Source organism: Cottoperca gobio, chromosome 19 (genome assembly GCF_900634415.1).
Source record: "Cottoperca gobio chromosome 19, fCotGob3.1, whole genome shotgun sequence".
NCBI classification, from domain to species: Eukaryota; Metazoa; Chordata; class Actinopteri; order Perciformes; family Bovichtidae; genus Cottoperca; species Cottoperca gobio.
This window is the reverse complement of record NC_041373.1, coordinates 4,735,429-4,759,992: the sequence shown is the minus strand read 5'-3', so window position 1 is coordinate 4,759,992 and position 24,564 is coordinate 4,735,429. Positions and strand designations below refer to the sequence as shown.

General features: G+C 40.9%; 1 protein-coding gene across 1 annotated transcript in view; it reads left to right on the top strand.

Moving 5' to 3' along the window:
* The first annotated feature begins 1,531 nt into the window (after nucleotides 1-1,531).
* Nucleotides 1,532-24,564, top strand: part of rnf213b (ring finger protein 213b) — a 35,661-nt gene continuing 12,628 nt past the window's right edge. Inside the window, 47 exon segments of the mRNA XM_029456098.1 lie at nucleotides 1,532-1,616; nucleotides 2,077-2,214; nucleotides 2,296-2,981; nucleotides 3,064-3,184; nucleotides 3,186-3,220; nucleotides 3,842-4,011; nucleotides 4,101-4,354; nucleotides 4,356-4,382; nucleotides 4,474-4,721; nucleotides 5,123-5,329; nucleotides 5,409-5,619; nucleotides 5,713-5,768; nucleotides 5,847-6,012; nucleotides 6,097-6,234; nucleotides 6,504-6,602; nucleotides 7,174-7,302; nucleotides 7,550-7,715; nucleotides 7,812-7,979; nucleotides 8,090-8,236; nucleotides 8,369-9,000; nucleotides 9,270-9,429; nucleotides 9,524-9,741; nucleotides 9,830-9,973; nucleotides 10,745-10,897; nucleotides 11,162-11,374; nucleotides 11,376-11,588; nucleotides 11,590-12,490; nucleotides 12,701-12,885; nucleotides 12,977-13,132; nucleotides 13,599-17,408; nucleotides 17,509-17,645; nucleotides 17,729-17,827; nucleotides 17,932-18,044; nucleotides 18,156-18,269; nucleotides 18,391-18,434; nucleotides 18,552-18,708; nucleotides 18,844-18,979; nucleotides 19,187-19,375; nucleotides 19,461-19,594; nucleotides 19,734-19,909; nucleotides 19,998-20,195; nucleotides 21,304-21,491; nucleotides 21,575-21,695; nucleotides 22,121-22,221; nucleotides 22,510-22,686; nucleotides 23,647-23,792; nucleotides 23,879-23,978. Coding sequence (XP_029311958.1) covers nucleotides 2,125-2,214; nucleotides 2,296-2,981; nucleotides 3,064-3,184; nucleotides 3,186-3,220; nucleotides 3,842-4,011; nucleotides 4,101-4,354; nucleotides 4,356-4,382; nucleotides 4,474-4,721; nucleotides 5,123-5,329; nucleotides 5,409-5,619; nucleotides 5,713-5,768; nucleotides 5,847-6,012; nucleotides 6,097-6,234; nucleotides 6,504-6,602; nucleotides 7,174-7,302; nucleotides 7,550-7,715; nucleotides 7,812-7,979; nucleotides 8,090-8,236; nucleotides 8,369-9,000; nucleotides 9,270-9,429; nucleotides 9,524-9,741; nucleotides 9,830-9,973; nucleotides 10,745-10,897; nucleotides 11,162-11,374; nucleotides 11,376-11,588; nucleotides 11,590-12,490; nucleotides 12,701-12,885; nucleotides 12,977-13,132; nucleotides 13,599-17,408; nucleotides 17,509-17,645; nucleotides 17,729-17,827; nucleotides 17,932-18,044; nucleotides 18,156-18,269; nucleotides 18,391-18,434; nucleotides 18,552-18,708; nucleotides 18,844-18,979; nucleotides 19,187-19,375; nucleotides 19,461-19,594; nucleotides 19,734-19,909; nucleotides 19,998-20,195; nucleotides 21,304-21,491; nucleotides 21,575-21,695; nucleotides 22,121-22,221; nucleotides 22,510-22,686; nucleotides 23,647-23,792; nucleotides 23,879-23,978 — 12,233 coding nt within the window. The 5' untranslated portion in view covers nucleotides 1,532-1,616; nucleotides 2,077-2,124.

The window sequence follows — 24,564 nt, the reverse complement described above, 5'->3', positions numbered from 1 at the left end:
CATTTATTTATTCATTCTTTTCTCACTGGATTGCTTCTGATCACCTCTCCTACATTTTAAGGTTGTACACGTTTCTCTTCTTGTAAGAACATTTGATTTACAACTAAATTGATATGCAGTTATTTGCTACTTTACTTTTGGCTCCGCAGCATCAGAAGGATTTTTATTCTATCTTGACAGACAGGATTGTGTCCTCTGGGTTTAGTCCATAGACTTGTGCAAATGTGAATATTGACATTTTTGTAAACCTTTGCATGAATCAGTCATTTGGGGAAGCTGCAGTTACACGTGAGCTACTTCAACACAGTAAGACGTCTTACATATTTGACCTGTAGATATCTAATTAAAGATTACATTCAATAAAACAACTTTTCTAAACAGTTTTTTATGTCAACAATCAATAACTTTTCAGTTATCAGAATTTATTTTATAATTATTTTATTTTTATTATTAATCCTAGTAGTAGCCTTGTAAGCATCTTTGTGTATCTAACAAAAGTGCTATATAAATTAAATGTATTATTATTATTATTATTATTATTATTATTATTATTATTATTATTATTATTATTGCAATAAGAATAATAACATGTTTTGGACATGCTGTGTATTTTGCACATGTATCTGAGATTTTTTGTCTGTTTCTTCAGAATAAAAATATTTTTGAAGTACATTTTGAACTATTCGCAAAAAAACCCATTCTATAATTCCTGTAGATACTCCATACTGCAATAAAAATGTTACCTCAGTGAAATTATGTATAAGAATAATTAGCAAAAGTATCTGTAAATAGTATTTTATTGTTTTGGTTGGTGTAACAATGAGATATTATACTGCTGGATAGTTTAATCTATAACGAGGCATGTTTTACAGGATACATGTATCTGGTGACAGGAAATCAGGTTTATTGTGACAATAAACCTGATTATGAACATAGTGAGAGAAAATAAAAATAGAAGCAAGTGCTACAAAAGTCGACAAAAACATAAATATAGAAAATAAAATAATGTGGAACAATACAATGATAGGAACAATATATTTGGTACCTCAAATGTGTACTGTAATGCAGTACTTGAGTGAATATGCTTAATTACATTTCACCTCTGGCATCATAAATGTAAGAAATACACGGTGACATTTAGCTGTTGTTATTTTTAAAAAGCACTGAAATCCTCAAGCATTGAAAACCTGGAGATCTCACAGGTTTCTAGACTGCTGATATCGTGAAATGGAAGTCCGTGAACGCAGCATAGGTTTCTTGTTTGCTGGGATTCAGAAAGAAATGAAACTGAAACGAGCTTTGTGCTTTAGGGACCGTCGAGAAAATAGTTCGTAAATCAAGAGCTAACGCAGTGTATTAGTCGACGCTTTTTTAACCGGAACTGTGTTAAAGATGATGAATATGTCGAGTTATATTTGAATAATTAACACAGTTAGCTTTGATAGACTGTACGTCAAAGATAACAGCCAGCTTTACAGTAGTTAATGAATTTCTCGACGCTCCCTTGTTCGTTAGAGCAAGGAGGTTGCAGCAGATTCACATTTCCTGAACATTTCTTCAGTAGTTGTTGCTTGATAGAGCTGCAGACTGGCAGTGCCAACTTCTAACTAAAAAAGGTAAGTAAACATAGCGTAAGACTATATAATTGCCTTACTTGTATAATGTAACTACATTTAGTACAGATGACATCTTTAACTGCTGGGTGATGCATTATAAACTGAACTTGGATTTCATCATTCTTTAACGATTAAATAACCTTTTTGTTTATCTTAATGAAACATTAAACGACCTGAAGTCAGCTCAGATAAAAAATAAAGTAGTCTGGTATTTATCGTATTTTTATTGATTTCAAATTATTGATATTTATTAATAACATCAATATTTGGTAGTTGTTTTGTATTACAGACTAGGTGACTTTATTTCTTTATCATAGCGGTATAAGTAATAAAGATGAAGCTAATATCTCTTCTTGCAACTCCCTAACTGACTAATCTATCTGACTTCATTTGAATACTAAATCTCCCAGTGAATTGTGAGGACATGAAGGATGTAACTGCATGTGATGTTTATATTCAGAGACAGCTAATAGGGGAACAGGGACTCCCTTGAGAAAAGTCCCTACAGATGGAGGAGGGAGCAGGAGACCTCCACAGCGCTGCTGGATCCCAGCAAGTGGAGGATGTTGCAATCAAAAGAAGCAGAAAAATAAATAAGGTAGAAATTCAGCCACAAGAACACGTTTCACACAGAATTTGAATCACCATGAATAATATGTAAACTTAATGTGTATTGCAGGAACAAGGACCAGGCAATTCGACCAGGAAGGCCAAAGGCAACGAGAGGAGGAGAAAGAAAAATCAGAAAAGAGCAGAAAGAAAGAGCGTCTCAAGCGTAAAGTCAGATGCAGATGTTGAAAATAAAGACACAGAAAAAGGTGGGAGTGAAGTCATGGAGACCACAAGCAGCCAAACTGAGAGTGTGCCAGTAGAAGCACAACATGAGGATCCCCAAGCAGAAGACGACGTGCAAACTGTGGACGAACAACGCCACGAACCTGCTAAGATGGTGCAAGCTCACACTCAAACGAGGAAACATAAAGGCACAAACAAATTTACACAAACTCCAGTTGTTTTTCAGAGCAACCAGGAAACGCAGACAGACTTCTCTGGTTCAAAAAAAGAAGACACAAATGATGAAAAGACTCAATCTGAGACAAAGAACGCTGCTGAGGCGCAGCTAAAACAAGACGAATGCCCCGACAATGAGAGGGCGTCTTCAGAGTCTGCCAAGAAGCAAAACCCTGAGAAAGAGTCAAAGTCTAAAGAGGAGAACCCCTCGGCAGGAGCCTCAGGTGATCCTGCAGGTGCCAAAACAAAGTCTTACGCCAAAGTTGTGTCTGGAGAGGGCGGGAGTCAGAAGCAGTCCGACGTGGAAGCTTCCAAAGCAGCAGATAAAAACACAAAAACAGCCCAAAGCACGCGGTGAGACACGGTGATAATCACAGCCACATCACATACTGTGTTTGAAGCTGTGATGTAAACGTGTGTTCTTCCCTCTCCACAGTGATCGAAGCCCAGTGAGATATCCACCTGCTGCCCCCGTGTTCACCGTTCACATCTATGCTGTGCTGGACAAAAAGTTTAAATTCAACCAAGAATGTGACACACTTCTGCTTTGTTACGACGGAGGGCAATTCACCCTTTAAGATGACGCATTTTGTGTGAGTATTGATTTGATGAGCTGTAATACATAGAATGTCTGCAACACAGATCCGAAGTTAAATAACGACTGTGAGATTAAAGCTCTGACTCAACTTCCATATGAGGGTGTTGACATTCACATCAGTAACAGCACCATAACTTACATTCATATAACCGCAATAACACAAATTGTTTTATGGTGATGATGTCATAAAATATGACAACAGACATTTGAAGCTTCATTCAAAAACCTCAATAGAAGCTTCATATTAAAATAAATTGACATTCTATACAGCCCGAGACACTAGTTACTTACAAGTTATTATCTTGTGTGTATAAAAAATAAATCATCTTTCGGGACCTTGAAGGCTCCATAATTAACAATCTGGAAGAGGCCATTTTGCAAAGTGAATACTTTTGATTCTGGAAGTACTTTTGGTTAGTGATGCTTATGTGCTTTTAATTCAGGACCTTTACTTTGTAACAGAGTCATTTAACACTGTGGTATTGTTGCTTTTACTAAAGCCTAATAAGTACAGAGCCACACAATGAAACCATCGCCCTGATACTGGCAGACTTCACTGCAGTTTTTGTAGCTTCAGTAAAGCTGTCATAACAAATGTTCAATACTTTATGTGTAGTGGACTACCACGGGAAGGATATCTGGTCGAAGCAAGTCTTTCCGTGGAAGAAAGTAACTTGAAGAGAGGCGTCTGGTGGACATATTGGTATGGTGTAAAGCAACGAACGAAAGAAATTACAGGATTTGCTGTAAGACACATTCAAATTCCCATGGACTCAAACGTTAAAGGTAATGCAAGCAAACCATTTAGCTGCAGCATGCCAACACACATCTGTACGTGTGTGTCTTTAACATAAACCTGCCTGTGTTCCATCTAGAGTTGCACCTTTATGAAGGCTTCATTTCTCGTCATGACCAGCAAAGATTCTGGCAATCTGGCCTTCACCTGCTCGGCTGGAAATCAAAAAGTGTTGAGGTATCAGATGCCTGGCGGGCCTCAGCGAGGACTCTGCTGAACAGAATCTTCCAGAAATGGTCCCCGTCAGACAAGCAGAGCACTGAGAGCTTGTGCGACAGCTTGTTACATTTTATGGGGAGTCTCGGCTCCGCACATACGAGGATGAATTTCCCTAGACAATTCACAACCTCCTGTGATCATGGTTGGTGCAACAGGAAGAGCAGGTTTCACAGCATTCATTATACACCACCTCCAATGTTCCACCTGTAACCAAATGTTTTTACTATTCACAGACAGCCGAGCTGATCACAGAGACTTTGGTTCAGATTTTAAAAGGAGAGCCGAAGGAGAAACTCCCAGACAGCTGGAGGAGCACCAGCCCTCTCATTCAGGGAATGTCTGTGTTCATGGTTACTAGAAAGTTAAACATCAACCTTGGAGCGAAAGCCTTGGCTGAGCTGTGTCTCCTCGTGTCCTCAGAGAATGCGACGGATAAGAAAAACCTGGACTTGTTTCTCAGTTATATCCAAAATCCTCAATTGTAAGTCTAGCAAAAGTCCACTTACTAAGTTCAAATCATAATAACTTTTAAAGGCTGATTCTGGATTCAGTACATAGGGGCAGTGATTTCAGGATCTACTCAAGTTTGCTGTGAGCTAATTATGACATGACAGCAGAGTAAAGTGTGTAAAAGATTATGGAGTTATACATTTGAAAAAGTTATAACTGATGGCAATAATGTAAACATTAAAAGGCAAACCTAAGATTTAACATTCATTCATGCTAAACTTGCACAAAAAAACACTTTTTAATAAAAAAAAGTTTATTATCTCAATTCTCAGTGACTTCAAGAACAACAAGCAAAAAACTAAATCTATTTTTAGAAGCTGTGAATCGATTCAGGATCTCTAATTCTCCCTCTACTCTGTGTCCTCCCTTCAGTGTTGTGTTGGGTCTGATAAACCACTGTGCGCAGAACAGAGTGTCCGAGCTCGTGCTGCTCGTTCCCCTGCTCTTCAGGCTCAGACAGCCGGGAGCACACGCAACAAAAGTGGGTCCATCTGTGGAGGAGGAGGACTGGTCAGGAATTGAAAGGGTCCATTTCACATGCTTCAGGGAGAGTATACAGTCCCACCCTGACAAAAGAAAGTGAGTTTGTCCCAAAGCAACTTTTATTCCTGAAATGGTGGATCCTATTTTATTTAAGTAAAACTTCACTTTTTCACAGGACAATGCTGAGTTTGATCAAGACACGCTTAAATATGGCTAAAGAGATGCCTCTGCTCCTGGTGAGCTGGTCATCTCTGGTCGCATTTGAGGATCTTACTGAATTTTCTGAGCTGACGGGAATACCTGCAGAACACCTGATCCAGAGTCTGTTGTACAGACTGCAAAGATGTGTCCTGTCAAGGGACAACAACAGAGACGAGCATGTGAAGGTGGACAAATCTACTCATCACAATATTTAACATTTAAAACGCTGTTGTTTAATCTTTAAAGTGACCCTTTGTGATTTGTGTTTCTACACGTAGCACACTCAGAGAACCTTGAACCATATACTGCTGAAAGTAGGCAAAGAGAAGGACAGGTAAGGACTGAAATGTTCCCACTGATGCACTGATGTGGGGTCGTTGTACTCCCTGTAACCTTAGCTTTGTGTCTGTAGAATGCTTGAAGGTGGTAACATCGAGCCAGCCTTCCTGAGCAGCATCAGTGTGATGTGGAACACATGTGAAATTGTGAGACTCGTCCAGTGCTACCCAGCTGCAGTCCTGTCCTACCAGCTAGTGTCCAAATTGGCAGAGATGTTGGATGCCAAACTGAAGAAAGAGGTAATAATCTCTTTATTATGTGCTCAGACTGCCTGATTATGGAAAGGTAACTTTAATTCACTGCACTCCTTTTGTGCCTATTAGTCCTCAGACGATGAGTTTGAGAAGTTTAAGAAGAAACTACATGACGTGCAGCAGCGAGTCAGTGAGTGGAGAGATGAATTGCTGCAAAAACCCCTGATGACACCATCAAAATCACTCACCTATCCAAAGGAAATTGAGGTACACGTTAAACATAATATTTGTCAGTAGTATATGACATTGTTAGTTGATATTGGCTTCGTTCCTTGTGTTCAGTTTGCAGTGAACAGCTCTGATAAAGTGAACAAAAAAAATGTTAACAGTGTTTGTGCTGCAGATGTTTATTTTTTTTACAAATGAACAGATGAATTGACTTCCCTAACCCTAACCCATATGAAAGGAAAATGGTGATGTTTATTTCTCTTAAACCGTGTATTTAAACCTTAGAATAATAACTGTTGTATCATCAGATGTGGGACTCGCTGCTGAAGGTGGAATGCTCTATTGAAGAAGTTTCATCCCGTTGGAGGCTGAGCCTGAAGAAAGACCTGAAGAAGAGGGTTTCCAAGGTAATCATTTCTTCATCAGTGTAAAATAGACATTATTATCTCCACCCACCATGTGTGTGTGAGTGTGTGTGTGTCTCCTCGGCCTGATATTTCTTGTGCTTATTCATGACAGTATGCTCAAGGACCTTAAGGGGTTTTGGGTTTTATAACATAATTTACTGCTGACTCGGTACACCTCTTAACCGGCCGGTAGGGGCTGCAGTTGATTCTGAACTGCTTCAGTAGCAAAAGGTATTTCTGGCAATCGGCTAGTCTAAAAACAAGCCTTCTTTAATTTGCTGAAGGCAACATTTTGGTCTTTGTCGTGGCTCAAAAACTGACATTCATATAAAAGTTTGGTCTCATTTTGAACCGGAGCATCTGCAGATTAATTCTATACCTGATATGTTATGATCCACTACTCTGTCTAGTTTGAGGGAGAAACACCTGGAGGAGATCTGCACTCTACTGAGTTTATATTGTTTTAGTGACATCTGATGTTCAAACCCAGAACAACATTACAGGAATCTAGTACCAGCCGGTGAATGCTTTCCTTCTACATCACATCTTGACTCTTTATTTTTTTCCGCAGGCAAGTGATGAGGATAAAGTCCTGTTCTGCTGCCTTGAGTCATCCTTGGCAGCTATAAGAAAAAGTGACGATGACATACAGACATGTTTCGACGAGCTGTGTCAGTCTGCTATCAAGGCAATCTGCCAGGTACAGTGCATATTAATGATCGAAAGCTCTATAGTCATTTTGTTATATTCGCATGTCATTTGGGTGTTGATGTACTTTCTATATTCATGCATGCTCACCCAGGTGATGCAGGGGAACTTGTCTCTTTTAATGATATCCTGAATCCAGATGTTCACAAGAGTATTTCTCTCTAGCCAAGCAGGTCAATTAAGAGTAAAATAATAATTCAAGTTAAATAAATGCTGATACAGTACGTTCATGTTTCCAGAGAGAGAAGGAGGGAGACCTGATGAGTCTCAGCTCTAAGATGAAGGTGAACCTCCCTCAGGATGTCTTGTCTGCTGTTGTGGTTGAATCAGCAGCACGATTCAGAGACGACTCTGTAGTCCAGCTGCTCCATCCACAGTCTGCCATGAACCACCTGCTGACTCACAGTACTTCATTTCATTATTCACTTCAATCATTTATGTTATTTTGTTTCTTTTCTCAGTAAGTTTTATAACGGTTAAAATGTCATTGTTTTGGTCCAGGTGACTGGAAGTTGATCCGGGTGGATGATGCTGCAGGGCAGGTTGTCCACAGCTGTCTGACTGCACTTCATTCTCTGGTGGAGTCGCTGCTTCAGGGACACGTGTCTCTGGGACACCTACAGACATGCCTGAAATATAAGGAGCAGTTTAAGAGACTTCATCAGCAGTGTATGACCCCTAACAAGCATTAACATCACGAAAAGACCTCCATGATTACTACATTTAAAAAATAAATTAAATGGTGTTTATTAATAACAGCTGCATTATGTCTTCCACAGACAAGAAAAACAATTCTGAGAGCGTTCCTGTCAGTGCAGATGTTGTTTTGGCTCAGAGAGAGCAGGATTTGAACTGTTTCAATCAGCGGAAACAGCAGATGGATACACTGTTAAAGATGATAGCAAAGGTTGCAGAAAGCATCACGGGTTAGTATACCTAACATATAAAAATATGTAACCCATTACCAACCTGAATTATGTTAAGTTAGAGAACTTTTTTAAAGAACTTGGTTATGTATTGTGGTTTTATGGGCTGTAATATGGTTCTTATTTAACCAGTTCCTGAGATGTCGACTATCGAGATGCAGCACAGTGCAGACCTCCAGACTGTGAGCCTGAACAAACTGGTGCTAGTTCAGTCCTTTGATGCTGAGGGGAAGCTGGGGCACACGGGCCCTTCCCAGGTCCTCTGGTATAGGGCCAGTCTGAATGTCTTGACAATGTCCAGTGACATGCACAAACTGCATCACAGCAACCTGATTCTGTCCTACTGGGTCAAGAAGGCTGCAGCTTTGGCGTCAGCGATGCAACCCTGCTCAGCTCCTGTTGCAGTCACCTGCAACCTGTCACAGATCTACGATAACATCTGGAAGCCGCTGATGACGGAGTTCGGTCAGCTTGCTGTGAGCATGGCAAATAAAAGCATCACGTTCAAGCAGCTCAATCAGGTTCTGGAGGAGTCTGGTGACCAGGGTGACGGGAAACTGATGAAGAAGGAGCTGAGTCTGATGTCCGAGACAGTTTGTAAGTTATTGAGTCCTGAGGAGAACTGGGTGGAGCTGAGACTCCATCAGATCCAGGAGTATCGACAGCTCCAGGAGGCAGCGGCTGCAGCAAGTGCGATACTGAAAATTGCTGATAAAATGGAGCTTTCTGGGAACTTCACAGACATCTACACTCTCAGCCAACTGGTAATAGTCTTGTGATCTGACATATGTTCATTTACAAAGCAACTGAGTTGCAGGGGGATAGCCAGCTATCATACTTTAATTAAAGAACATTTAAAAATATAATTAAATAATATTAGGAGGTGAAAAGTGACATTTTGGTGGTCTATGATTATACACAGCTGCATAATGATTCACTTTATAGACCTGTCTAGCAAACACACTTTTTCTCTTGATTTTCTTTTAAAGAAAATGTATAATATTTTGATTATGTATACATTGCTTTTTAACAGGAAAAAGACACATTTAAGCAGAGGGCCCTGGGGTCCCTTACTGATGACCTCTTACGTGCCAAACAGCAACTCTCCACAGTCACCGAGCAGCACACTACCTGTCTAGAAGAGTTTCTAGCGAGCCAGACACTGGTCAGCTGGGTCAAAGAGAACCTTAAAAGTGAGAAGAAAATCTCCACATTAATGCAAAAACATAAACTGTCTTCAGTTTTGCTGACGATGCCTGCCTGCACACCTTTCCTTCCCCTCAACAGATATGAGCGAGGTTAAGGTGTATGTCGACCTGGCTTCCATATCTGCTGGAGAGAATGACACAGAGATCGACCAGGTGGCCTGTTTCCACGATGCAGTGATGGGTTACGCCCCTCTGCTCTACTCCCTCAACCCTGAAGCTGGCTTTGAGGAGTTCCTAAAGTGTGCTCAGCAGGTGTGGGACACCCAAAATAGAGATGAGAAGCTACCGGACAAATTGGTATTAACCTCTTCCTTGTCTGTAGGCAGAACATAAAGCCCTGTTACTGTGGTAAAGTGACATTGATGCCACTGGGTTTGTTTTCCAGAGAGAGTCTACTCGCTTGCTGGACTGGCTGAAAGCACTGAAGGAGACTCACGGCTCCGTGGAGCAGTCCTCTCTCTCCCTGGCCACTTCGATTAATGATGCTGGAGTTTACCACATAGGATGGTCTGATGAAAACACAGAGAAGGTAGCTGGACATTCTTCCACTAAAGGATTTTTAAAAAGCAACTTTCATGCATAGAAGCCAGCACACCGCTTAACAATTTAGCAGCAAAAACAAAAACACCATACACATGGAGGAAGAGAGAAAATGTGTGTCTCTATTATCTAAAAATATGAGAAAATCATTAAAGATAAAAAATAGACAACTGCTAGTTAAAGGCTGTATTAAAAAGATGGGTTTTGATTGTTGTTTAAAACAGCAAGTCTAATATTTAAAGGCAGAATGTTCCATATTTATGGGGATAAAAATAGCATCCCCAAAGGTTTTTGTGCAAACAGTTAAAAGAGCAGCTGTGGAGGATCTAAAGGTTCGTGGGGGAACATAAAACAACGAGGAGACTGTGATATACAAGGGGGCAAGGCTATTTACTATCTAAAAACTGAGAGAAGGGCTTTAAAATCAATTTCTTTAGAGATACAGGGAGTGTTGGTTAGCGTAAAACAGTTATGATCTCTCATTTTAGATTTTGTTAAAACCTTGGCAGTAGCATTCTGTTACAGCAGTCACGCCTAGAAACAAAAGCATGAACAAACCTTTAGGCATCTTGCTGGCTCAGTTGAGGTCTCACCTTTGTACATTGCGCAAATGATAAAAGCAGTTTTGGTCAACAAATCACAATGAGCTTTAGAATCTAAAATTACACCAAGTCAAAGGTAAAGATACCAAGATGCAGCGCGTTTGTGACTCAATGCATACACATTATTTAAGATATTTATGATTTTCACTTGTTTGCAGAGATGTCTACAAAACATGATACAGGTCACAGTGAAAAAGGGCACAGAGCGGAAGAGCTACAAGCTGGAAGACCTGCTGGAGCTACAAAACAAACTCATGCTCATGTCTTCCAAAGGGGAGCACGGCAGAGAGCAAGTCAACAGATTCACAGAGGTCAGTGGCATTTATACAAGACAACATGTGTAATTTCCCGCACAATGTGGCGAGAGGTTATTTAGACGACGTTAAAACTACAACAAAAATATCAGCTCATCTAGAGTGGTCTCATGTTCCTTCATTTTATCTCTTGATCCATTGTTATTGTCAAACATTTAGCTTCAGCTTTAACCAAAGAAAATCTAAAGATTTAATCCCAAAGTGTGTTCGACATTATCTTCTGAGATTAACTGTATACATCCCTGAACTCCTGTACTGTAGGTTTTTGAAGGCGTTCAGAGACTGGGAACCATCCTCCTTCAGATGCAAACATCCGGCAACATGCTCTTCAGGGAATGGCATGCTGAGGTCCAGTGCTGCCCACAACAACAGCAGCCGTGCATCAAAGCCACCTTCTTATCCCTGAAGGGTCAGCATATGGCGTCCTACGGCGAGGTGACTGAGCAGCTGCAAAAGCTGACTCACTCCATGGACTAGCTGCAAAGAGGAATGGTGCGCCTTCATCGGTGAGATGCGCTCCAGCTTTAACTTGCTGAACCACTACACCTCAGAGCAGATGGTGTACCTGTGCCACTGGATATACAAAGTGTGTCAACGGCAGGCGGCAGTTCCTCCACAGTTATGGCTTTTACTTTTTCCCATAATGCCTCAGTGCACTCTAACTGATGTCAGAGACGCTTACACTAATAGCAGCAAGTATGAATTCAATACATGATGAGCTGGAAGATGATGAGTTTGACAATGAAGATCAATTGGTGTTCGTTCCTTCTATGGACTTAACACCAGCTTCACCAGGACACACCGAAGAAGACGAGAAAGAACCACCTGATTTGATGGAGTTTTCTTCAGAGGATGAAGATGATGGTGCTGCAGAGGGCTCACTACTCAGACACACTGATGGCATGAGGATGGGCGATGAGGACAGTCTTGAAAAACTCTGGTGGAAATTCAAAAATGACATGTCTCAGTACCTCAATGAGTACTTGGACATCCCGTCTCTGGCCCAATTCCTCTCATGCCTTTCTGAAATGAACCAGCAACACATGATCAGGAATCTTCCAAAGGTTCTCCAGGAGGGGAAGCCCAATCTTGTGATTTGTCCCAGTGCAGAGGTTTTTACCACCGTCCTGTCGTTTTACATGCAGAGTCCAGAGCAGCCTCTGCCATCTACTGATGAGGTTCTAGTCTGCAGAGAGGAAACCACAGAGGAGGAGGTGGAGATCTTTCTCCGCCGAGCTCTCGGTCAAGGCTCCAAACAAAACTGGCAGAAGATATACTCTCTTGTCAATCCAGGACTGCTGGGATATGATGTCAGTGTGGCCTTGGGGGAGCTTTTTGAGGGTTTCGAGAGAAGTGCCAACCCGCATTATCGCTTGATAATAGTCAGTCCTGTCGTGCACCAGCACAGATATGTGCCGTCTTTCTTCAGCAATAAAAGAGTGCAGGCTGGTGTGAGTCTAACAGAAGAGACTGCCAAGAAATATCTACATCACCAATTTACACAAAACACGTCGCTACAAAACCCTGTCGCACAGGTTTCTCCAGATAAGCTCTCAGTCTGGACGGTGTCATCTGTACGCCCTGCAGTTGGTAAGAGTAACCCTAACTGGCATGCCATTATAAAAATGCTTATACAATAGTGGCAATAATATAATTAGTTTGCTAAGTAAAAACTGTTTGTTAAATCCTATAATGTAATATTCCATAAACATTGTACACATAGGGAATTTAAGTTACAATTTTCAAATTGATCCATAGAATATTTTTCTTGACAGAATGCATGTTTTTGTCTATCAATAGGAAAATCCCTCTGTGTAGATCGTTTGTTTGAGAAGATCCAGCAGAAATCTCCCAGAGCAAAACATATCAGGATCAGACTGATTGAGCCATCTGTTGACGTCGACTCCTTGATTAGGACTCTAACAGAGAAACTGGCCCCCTTGAGAGAGCAGGACCCTGTTCTCCTGCACATTGACACCGCTGGAGTAAGTATGCAAGCATGTATCTCTGCAGATCACTTGTTCTGTAATTGGTTGTACTTCAGAGTCTGTCTCCTTCACTTTTGTTATCCGTTAGGTTCGTTCAGGTCTGGAGGAGCTCCTGTTCCATCTGTTAGTTCTGGGCTGTTTGAGTGACAGTCATGGCATGTTGTGGAGAAGAAATGTTGCTCATTTGATTACTGTTGAGGTCCTGAGAACATACAAATCAACCTCTCAAAACCAACCAAACAAGGTATTAATGTCTTTTTCAGATAACTGTCAAAGAAATGCAGTTTTAAAACATGATGTTGTATGAATGTATCTTCAGACATTAAAGTTTTTTTTTTTTAACTCTGTCAATTCACAGCTTTCAATAACAGCATGTTCTTATATTTCATATCCCTTAGCCATCATATATAGCATCTTGAAATCTGAAAAGTGCAGTAGTAAAAACAGTTTTTTACCAAATACAAGCAGAACATCCATTGACACAGCCATTAAATGCATTCATATTCCATACTCTATTCTTGTTTGCTTGTATTAACTTGGGGTCTCATAGATCTCTGAATGCAATGCCATGAATTTCCCCTAATTTGCAAGCATTGCTGTGGTCTTGAGGAGCTTTGAAAGTTTAAAATGAGGGGTTTTGATGCTTTTTTTATATAAAGTGAAATTACTGTTATTGATTTAATAAATAAATGTTTAATTTTCTCACACAGATGAAGCTTGGACTTCTTGACATTCTGCCTACCATCCATTGTAGACCTCCAAAAGAGGTGATGCAGTTGTTGACCAGTAGAGGGGTGCTGAAAAAACCGACCTTTGACCCACTCATGGATGAGCAGGAGTTTTGCAGTGAGGGAATGCAAAGACCCTATCAATACTTACAGCTCTACAGCCAGAAACATAATCTGGATCGTTTTAAATACAAGGAAGGATCCAGAATGGGGGATCCCATTGATTGTGTCAAACACTTTCTGTCAAACTGTGGAATGCAAGATCCATCTTGGGCAGAGCTGAAGAACTTCTCCTGGTTCCTCAATGTGCAACTGAAAGACTGTGAGAATTCAATTTTCTGTGATCCAGATTTTCTGGCTGACCAGCTGCCTGGTTTCAAGGGCTTCATTGTGAAGTTCATGATTCTAATGGCAAGAGATTTTGCTTCGCCATCTCTGAACACATCTGATGAAAGTCCCATGCTGCCCATTGATAACAGTCTGGAGGATGACCTTCTTGCCCGTCTGACAATTCGCAAGCATTGGGAAAATGAGTCTCATCCATACATTTTCTTTAATGCAGACCGATCCTCAATGTCTTTCCTCGGCTTTAATGTGCAGGAATGTCAGAGACAAAACACACTCAATGCAGTTGATCCTCGAAGTCGCAATGTCCTGATAGAAAATGTGATGTCACAAAAGCTTTTTCAAGACTTGGAACGGCAAAGGATCTGTCTCACTGAAGACTTTGATCAGTTGCCCCGGCCGGACAAAATCAAAAGGATTTCATGCGTTGTCGGTGCAAAGAAAGGAATGATGGACAGAGAATTTGATCCAGACCCAACATATGAACTCACTGCTGACAATGTGATGAAGATGTTGGCCATACACATGAGATTCCGGTGTGGAATTCCAGTTGTCATCATGGGAGAGACTGGCTGTGGTAAAACCAGATTAGTCCGTTTCCTTTGTGCTCTGCAGAGGGAGGAAAAACCAGTAGAAAACATGGTACTTGTCAAGGTACATGGTGGAACTACAGCAGAGATGATCTACAGAAAGGTGAAGGAGGCAGAGATACTTGCTGGAAAGAACCGTAGAATGCACAAGCTAGACACCATTTTGTTCTTTGACGAAGGCAACACCACAGAGGCCATTTTTGCCATCAAGGAAATCCTGTGTGACCAATCAATGAAAGGGGAACCTCTGAAAGCAGGCAGTGGCTTGAAAATAATTGCTGCTTGCAATCCTTACAGGAAGCACTCACCTGAAATGGTGAAACGTTTGGAACGTGCTGGTTTGGGATATAGAGTGAAGGCAGATGAAACAGAAGACCGTCTTGGCAAAGTCCCTCTGAGGCAGCTGGTGTACAGAGTTCATCCACTGCCTCCAAGCATGGCTTCCTTGGTGTGGGACTTTGGTCAATTGAGTGATTCAACTGAACTTTCCTACATTAAACAGATTGTCCAGAAGCAAGTCAACGACCATCATTTGCCAGTGGTCTGTAAGGACATCATTTCAAATGTGCTGGCAGCCTCCCAGAAATATATGCGAAGTCGGAGAAATGAGTGCAGTTTTGTGAGTCTCAGAGATGTGGAGAGGTCTATGAAAGTGCTAGTTTGGTTTTACCAGCATAGTGAGGTCCTTTTCAACAACTATTCTCATCTCAATGCAACTGATACAACCCTGAAGTGCTTGATTCTTTCAGTTGGGGTCTGCTACTACCCATCTCTGATAGCCAAAGATGAGTACCTCTCTGTAATTTGTCAGTACTTTCCAGACCCTCTCTGCTTTTCAGCAGCATTGCAGCAAGAGATTTCATCCTGTCAAGACTTCTTCCTTCACAACATAAAGACAAGGGAGACCATCGCCAAAAATGTTGCACTCAAAGAAAATGTGTTTCTCATGGTGGTTTGCATTGAGCTCAGGATCCCACTGTTTCTGGTTGGCAAGCCGGGCAGCTCTAAGTCTCTTGCTAAAACAGTGGTTGCTGATGCTATGCAGGGCCAAAACTCACACTGTGAACTATTCAAGAAACTCAAGCAAGTTCATATGGTCTCCTTCCAGTGCAGTCCTCACTCAAGTCCAGAGGGCATCATAGGGATATTCAGGAACTGTGCCCGTTTCCAGAAGGACAAAAACATGGATGAGTATGTATCGGTGGTGGTGCTTGATGAGATTGGACTCGCAGAAGATTCTCCTCAGATGCCCCTGAAGACCCTTCATCCTCTTTTGGAAGATGGTTGCATTGACAATGACAAGCCAGATCCACACATGAAGGTTGGCTTTGTTGGCATTTCCAACTGGGCTCTTGACCCAGCAAAGATGAACAGAGGAATATTTGTGTCGAGATGGGATCCGAGTAAGGATGAACTTGTGGAAACTGCCAAGGGAATTTGTTCATCCTCCAACCAAATTCTCCTGCGAATCAAACACCTGTTTCCATCTTTGGCAAAGGCCTTCTTGAGCATCTGTAATCAGACCACAAAGAATCAGTTCTTTGGTCTAAGGGATTATTATAGCCTAGTCAAAATGCTCTTTGCCATAGTTAAATCAACAGAACAAGAGCCAGATGGTAGACAGTTGGTAGAGGCCATCTTGCGTAACTTCAGTGGACAACCTGAGGGTTTTGACCCTGTCATATTCTTCCAAGAGGTTCTTAAAAACTTAATGGAAATTCCCAGACCAAGCACCTTGCAAATGGTGAAAAAGAATCTTGACTATGACACCAACCAGGAGAGCCGTTACCTCCTTTTGCTGACCACCAACAATGCAGCTCTCCATATCCTTCAGCAACAAATCTTTGCCAAAGGAGACTATCCACCGCCTGAAATAGTCTTTGGCTCAGGATTCCCAAAGGACCAGGAATATGCGCAAATCTGTCGCAATGTTAACCGTGTGAAAACTTGCATGGAGACAGGGCGTACTGTGATCCTCCTCAACATGCAAAATCTTTACGAAAGCCTGTACGACGCCTTGAACCAGTACTATGTTTACCTCAGTAAGCAGCAATACGTTGATCTTGGTCTTGGTTCACACAGAGTCAAGTGTCGTGTACATCCAAACTTCAGACTGGTGGTAGTAGAGGACCAGAAGAAGGTCTATGAGCACTTTCCCACACCCCTCATCAACAGGCTTGAAAAACACATTGTCGATAGGGGTACCGATCTGGAACCATGGCAACACAGGGTTCTCCACAAACTGAAGGAGTGGGTGAAGGAATTCTCAGGTGAGGCCTCAGAACATTTCAAGCTGTCTGATATTTTTGTTGGCCACCATGGTGATGCCTGTGCCAGTGCTCTCTTGCAAGCACTAGAAAGGAGAGCACAAAACGTTGAAGACCGTAAAGATGACTCAATGGAAGAAGATGAACCAAATGAAACACTTGGATCAAATTCCAACGAACAGAAAGATGAGACTGATAAGGAGGACGATCAGTTGGTTGATGCAATGGACTTAGAGATTGCTGGAAAAGAGAAAGAAATTGAGTCAATGGAAAAGAATGATGATGAATCCACTGAGGTATTTGATGATGAGAACAAAGTCATGTCTGAGAGTGAAGAATTGATGGAGACAGAAAACGCTGTTGGGTCTCCTGGAGAAAATGAGGAAGAAGAAGTCTTCAATTTAGCAAAATGTCTCTTGTTGAACTGTGCCACCCCCGACGCTGTTGTGAGGCTCAAATATTCAGATTTAGCAAACGATGAGAAGGAGAAACTCCAGAGATTGTATTTCCAGCAACAGCATCATCACTGCCTCCGAGATTTCCTGCAAGATTGCCTGACCAAGCATCGGGGGTCCAGCAAGTTTCTAGAGGTAGGTCACAAACTACTGCTCCAATTTTGTTTTCATTATTTCTTTGCAATCTTTATAAATTGTTGACGTCATTTTCCACTTTGTGGTTTTGCATTTGTAGATAACTACATTCTCCAGCTTGCTAACCAGATCAGATGTCAGGGATGTAGCCCGCACTTTAGGACTGCATGCGGACAGGATCCTACTGCTCTCACTCCACCAGTTTGACACTGAGGTCTCCTTCTGCAACAATATACGGTACTAACTATTCAAATAACAGCAGCATGGCTTTTAATTTTTTTTGTCTTTTAATCTTTCTCGTACTCTCCTTTATGTTTCAGGGGCTTCGTTAAAGATGCTTGCGACTCTCCTTACATCCTGTTAATCCAGATGGACCTCGAGGAATCCCAATGCAGCGATGAACTCATAGCATCAGCAAAGTAGGGTTCAATGTCAAGATCCTTTCCATAACAGATTGAAATATGATTATGATTGAGGACATTACAGGCATTTCAGATGTGTTTATGATTTCTTCTGCCTCCAGATATTGCACCATGAATTACTTGATGTCACTGGAGTATCAGACCTGTTGGGTGATTTTCATTGTGAAGGTTTCGAGGATCCCAAGTAGATCTCAGTACATTGGTTTCCAAGGAGGTGAGGACTATGTGGAATGTGATCATCATTACAATTAAAATGATTTTCTGACTACGTAATACATGACACATTACAAGATTAAAGCCACGTTTTGTCTTTGTCGAATCAAAGGAGTCTGGAACTCGGTGCATATTGATGACTTGAGGGATTCAGACGACATGAGCCTAAACCTGTTGGTTTTCTGTGGAACTCTCATTAGCAGCCTACTCAACCCTGCACTGTCAGGTAGAAACTGTACAATCTCTGCGTATTAAAAGTGTCTTTCTGGGTATGAAAATTAAGTAATTTCATTGTTCTCTCTGCAAAGTTTGAATGTAAAATATAGCGTATTCTTGGTCTTTAATAGAACACCATGAAGATGAAGAAACGATGACGAAAAAAAAAGATCAGGTAGGTAGTGAGTGTAACAGTAAATAAACCATATGTTCTTCTATTTGTGTTAGTGTCAAACAAATCTTAATTTTTCTAATTTTGCTACAAATTGAACTTTATTATGTGTGTGTACAGGGAGATAGAGCCCACCTCCACAGCCTATCCTTAGTAAGATCATGTATCCAAAAAGCTGTTGGTTTGCTGAGGGACCCCGATGGCATGACATCACGAAGCATGGAGCGGATGCACATCCTTCTGACTCTTCTGAGAACTGGTCAAGCACAAATAGGAGGTAAACATTGTCATCTGAATTTTTTTTGTGCATATTAATACTATAGAATTGACCAGAAAGACTGGGTTTGTTGATCACTTTCTTCGTGAAATATGATGTTATTAATTTTGTCTATAACTATATACTTTATTAAAGCTCACTTTCAGGAGGTCATGTTGAGTAGACTGGCGGAGGCTTCTGCTCAGAGAGAAAAAATGATGGGCTCTCCAAAGGAGTGGGTGAGCAGAGAAGCCAAGAAACTCCCGGCTCTGCAGGAGGGGGGAACTCTGAGGTAAAATCATTTAGCAAGATAAGTTGAAAATGTTAAAATAAACAATGGACAAGTGGACAATTATTTGTTTTTGGCATGAACTACAGATGCAGATCTTAGAATTGAACTATGCACATTGACACTTCATGTGCACTCTGCTGCAGTGCGTTCTTCTTTCTAGTGATGATTTGATCAAGTGCAGATTTCTTTTGTGTCTTGAACTGACAGACATACCCTGTGGCGCTATCTGCAGTCCACCGTGACTCCGATCTTGGCCAACATGTTGGAAGTTATGGACAGGAATGCGAATCTGGACCTGCTCTCTGATGACAGGCTCAGCCAGGGCCTGATAACACTGTGGTTGGACATCCTGGCAGATTCACAGATTTTAGTCCTAACACCTCTCCAAAACCCAAGGTATGGTGGATTACGTCTTCTGAATAATTCCCACAGTAAAATTAAACAACAAAAGGCATCATTGTTTGATTATGATGATTTGCAGTGAGTCCGACCAGGAGGTGCCTGTGCATTATTACTTCATGTTGGATGGTGAAGAACATCCCTGCGCTGCCCCGTTCAGCTGGCTCATCAGCATGCACCTTAAAAGCCTGTGGGAAGAATCTGAATTCATGCCAGGTATAAACTCATGAACAGATAAAGTATAGAGACCGTTTCAACAGATTTGCATTGCTAGGCAACAGCTTGGGTCTGTGTATGTGAAATGCTCTATATGGTATGGTTTCAAATATTTCTGGCTCTTTTGACCGTTCCTCAGTAACAAGAGAGGATGGCACAGGGAGGATTCTCCAGTTTGTGAGCACCTTCACCAACAGCAGGCTCGGCAGCCACTTACTGAAACTCTCCGACGAAGAAAGATCGGAGCATGGTCACCACTTTCTACAAGACTTTCTGCTGCTCTCTAAGAAGATCAAGTCTACGGACGAGCTTAGGGTATGGACATTATGAGTTGCACATTTAGGTGAAACATATTTTGGGAACAACCAGTAGCCTTGACTTTTTTTACACATGTCATATACAGGTTTTCACCAGGGCCATGTTGGGCTGTGTGTCTGAGCTTCAGACGTCCATGGGTGTCGTCCCTGAGCTCTCTCCTGCTTGGATAATGGCTGCTTCCAAACATTTTGCATCAAGACTGGACACTCTCTGCCACATAATTCTACTGCAGCCTCAGCTAGCCACCGATGTCTTTCAGCAGGGGTCAAAGCCCCAAGAAATGGTGAGAATACTCTTTAGGAATCTCTAAAATGTGACATGTGCATTTATTTTTTAAAATATGAAGTGGATTGAAAGCATTGGTGTAAAAGACACTAGTGTTTAATCTTCTGTCATCAGCTACTCTCAAAACTTCCACTTGTCAGTTTACTTTATGATGGGAGACCTCTACCTATTGAGTAAACTGATGACCCCCTGACAAAGTGACATATTAACAGATATTTTTTAGGAACTTTTAATGCAGTTGTCTGTCTGTATTATGTTTTTGTATTTATAACAATCATACTTACTTAATAGGCTTCTTTTTTGACAAATTCAGTGTTTTGTTCTCCCTGATGCTTGACTATTGTTCTATTAGCTCTTTGGTTGTTTTAACTGCGTACTTTTCTAATGCAGGACTATATAAAACAGGGGTGTCAAACTCATTTTAGTTCAGGGGCCACATTCAACACAATTTGATCTCAAGTGGGCCGGACCAGTAAAATCACAGCATAATAACCTGTAAATAACGACAACTCCAAATCTTTCCCTTCATTTACATTCTGAAAATGTTCAAACGTAATCTTTTTACAAAACATTATGAACAACCTGAAATTTCTTAAGAAAAAAAAGGTGCAATTTCAACAATAGTATTAGTTTATCATTTACACATGTGCGTTACAACTTACAGATCACAGTGTATCTACAAAGGCTTTTACTTTATGATCAAAACGCGGGCCGGATTGGACTCTCTGGCGGGCCGGTTTTGGCCCGCGGGCCGCATGTTTGACACTCATGATATAAAGTTTGTGTTCAGATCTTCATCGTGCCCTTATCCTGATATAAAAAAAGAAAGATCCGGACTTCAAAAATATCAATTTCATTTAGTTTTTGTCACAGAAGGAAATCCTGAGATATAGGCCAACTATTTTTTTTCCATACACCCCTTAAAATCAAAAAGCCCCGCTGTGAATCTTTGGCTACTACCAGTCTGGGAACCAGTGATGTAGAATGCAAACATGCTAAACCTTACACGCTAGACATCATTATAAAAACATCCTCTAGTTAACATGCTAATTATAAATATGTCATAATCTTATAATGAGCCTTATCATGTCTTTTATTTTTGGCAGGTGGAGGATATTCTAGCTCTTGGTATCTGTGTTGAGCAGACCAAACTACTGACTGTGGCGTCGCTGCAAGAGTGCGAGTCCTTTGTGAGCCGAGTGGAGTTTCTGCAGCCGTGTCTGGACAGAGCGTTAGGTCAGAAATACAGAACCCTCTGTAGCCCCGGCTGTCTGCAACATCTGGACTCCATCCGGTGAGTCTGGAAAGATGTGCAGTGAGGAGGAAAAAGGTTATTTGTGTTTCAAGGTTTATTTATAAACTCATTTTCCCTTTCAGGTCACTGTGGCAAGGGATGCTGGTTGTTGCATCTTTCATCCAGCACATCATTTTTGGAGTTAAGAAGAATGACTCAAGAGTGAAAGAACTGGCTCTCAAACACTGCAACCTTCACCTGAAGGTAAGTAGTCCCCCCCCCTCACCCCCCAGGAAATGACTTGACTGTTAATGATCAATTTATCTAGCAGATAACAGCAGAAAGTAATACCAATTTGTATTATTCATTGACATTTGCTGTTTGAAATATCACCTCTGCTACTTTACCCTGAAGGTTAATGTATTGTTTTAATAGTTTATTATTTTTTTATTTAGTTTCCAGCCTTTATTTCAGGTGAGATGGCACTACACTACAAAACACAGTGGGAACCTCTGCTAAAGCAACTTTGCATCTGTGCAGTAGAAATAAAATAATAACAAGACTCAAAAAAGGATCAGAAAGGACACAGAGCAGGAAACATAGTTGTAACAGTTTAACATTAAAAACAGAAGTAAAATGTTTTAGTAGTTGTCAGTTTTCAGCCTTTTTTTCTTCTTATCTTCTTACAGTTGATGCAGGAGTCACCCAACGTTAAGAGCTTGTCCACACTGCAGCAGCTGATCCGGATCCTCAACTCTTTTCATGATGAGTACATCAGCAGAGATCTGAGGTCAGGATCTGCCGTTACAGTTTGTATTCTGTGTTTCGGTTTAAGGGATTTATTAGAATAAAATGAAAATGTCACAAATGAACATATAATTCAACCCCAATCTCCGTTTATTTTGAATAATATAATAGAAAGTAGAAACATCTCACCATAACAACAACTAAATGATTTTACAATTCAATGCAAGGATTTCATTTTTTTTTCTTTTAATTTTTAATGTACAAAATAACAAAAATAATCGTTGTTCTTGTCTCACAATGCAATAATTATCTCATGATATTTTCTGTGAAGGTTTGGGATTTCTTGCCCTGTTTGCCTGTCGGAGCTCACAGAGCCGGTCCTCCTGCCCTGCCAGCACGTCTTCTGTTCGGCCTGTCTGCAATGCTCCATTCAGCAACACACACGTTGTCCTAAATGCCGGACAGACCTGCCACCCGACTTCCAGCCCGCTGTTTCTCTCAACATCAAGTGAGTTCAGAATAATCACTGATGGAAATTATAGGACACGAGTCAGTCGAGAATAAATTGTTGAACACTAAAATCTGAAACATTTTGACCTTTTCAAAAAAGATTCGATTTACTTTAAAAACTTGATGAATTATTAAATGTTTGACGGGGGAAGTGGTGAAAGAAGTCAGACCTTTCTGTGTGTTATGAGCTCAAACTAAATAAGATTATTGATGCAATTTAAACAGAATTGAAATAGTGTAATGCTATTCAGCTGCCACACATACAATCAAGTGTAATCATTTCTGCTGACTTGGGCTAACATGCATCCAAAATTGAAATATGAAGAAGTGATTTTTTAAATAAATATTCAGATGTTTAAAGCTTGCATGGAGACTTGCTCAATGGTGAATTGGAATCTCTACACTACCAGCTCTTAGGATCTTTTTTTATACACAATTACAACCCTTAATCAGGAGCGGCTATAATCTATGTTTGAATAATAACACTGTATCGAATTCAGCTGAATGTGAAGCTCCCCTCGGCTTTATGGAGCTTTAGTTGCAGCTCATTGTTTAGCCGTCTGAGCCGCAACTCTTCCCAACTTTACTCACGGCTCTCATAGGCTCCTTTTGGGCCGCAGCAGTCGGCTGGTTTCAGTGAGAAAGCTGTAATAAACCTACTATCAGAACACGTTACCTGCTCAGCACCAGACAGTAGACAGACGAGCTGGTGAGGAAAGTGCAACATCTAAAGTAAATACTGGACTTCTGGTGCACTGAAACACGACTCCTAACTAATGCTAATGTTGCTCCATGTAAATAAGCTGTTGGCTAACATATCATGTGATCATAATGTGATCATAATGATGTCAATGTTGTATTCACAACTGGTTGTTTCTGATGCCCCCAAGTGGTCAAATATGTTATTGCATGTCAAACCCCCACAGTTTATTATTTATTATTCCTTTTCACGGTTCAGGGCAGCACTTCAGCAGCAAGCAGCGATCAGGAACTGCTGTAACTCCTTCTTCCTGGAGGTGGTGTCCAGGTTCTGTCTATCAGAGGGGCAGAGGCCCGGAGAGGAAGTGGTGGAGCTGCTCTTCTCATTACTCGTCTCCGCTAGCGGTGAGTGAGAGAATCCGTCAATGATAATAAAAAGTACACATTTGATGATGCTGTGGTAATAAGGCCCTTTTATTTATGTGATGCAGGCAACATATACAGGACCAGAGCGCTCACTCCCTTCCTGGAGTGTGTGGATAACAGTCCAGTGGTGCGATCTGTGCTGCCCAAACTGCTGCTGCAGTACAGGTGAGAGAGAGGAGGAAGTACTGGAACATTTTGCTCACTCAAAAGCAGCAACACAACATTAAGTAAATGAGAAAAGTACACTATACTGTACTAAAACTGACAGTGAAGAAACAGGTGCTGGATTCATAGTGATTTTGTTCTTATAGATTCATTCATAATCCCATAATTTAAAAAAAGAAACAGAAATCTCCTAAATTCAACCCTGTTGGGGGTAGGGACATATACTGTATACGTATATAGGATTATGAGAGATATAGGATTTTAATGGAGGATGGCTTCACATTAAGTGGATCATGAGGACTTTACATTGTCGGGACGGTCGTGAGAAGTGAACAATAGAGCCTGATTTAAAAAATCCATGAATCATCATGTAAGAAAGAACCAACTAACACAATGTTGCTATTTCTTATCCTTTATTTATGCAGCAGGACATCATGATTTATGATGACCGTATTTAGGATTGTTTGATTTATTTATTATTATTTTTCATAAAAAACACTGTTCACTAAAAAAAGATGTGTCCTATCTGTAATGCAATACGAATATTTGTTTCTTAATAAAATGTAAGGTAAAGCGATTCCAGTAT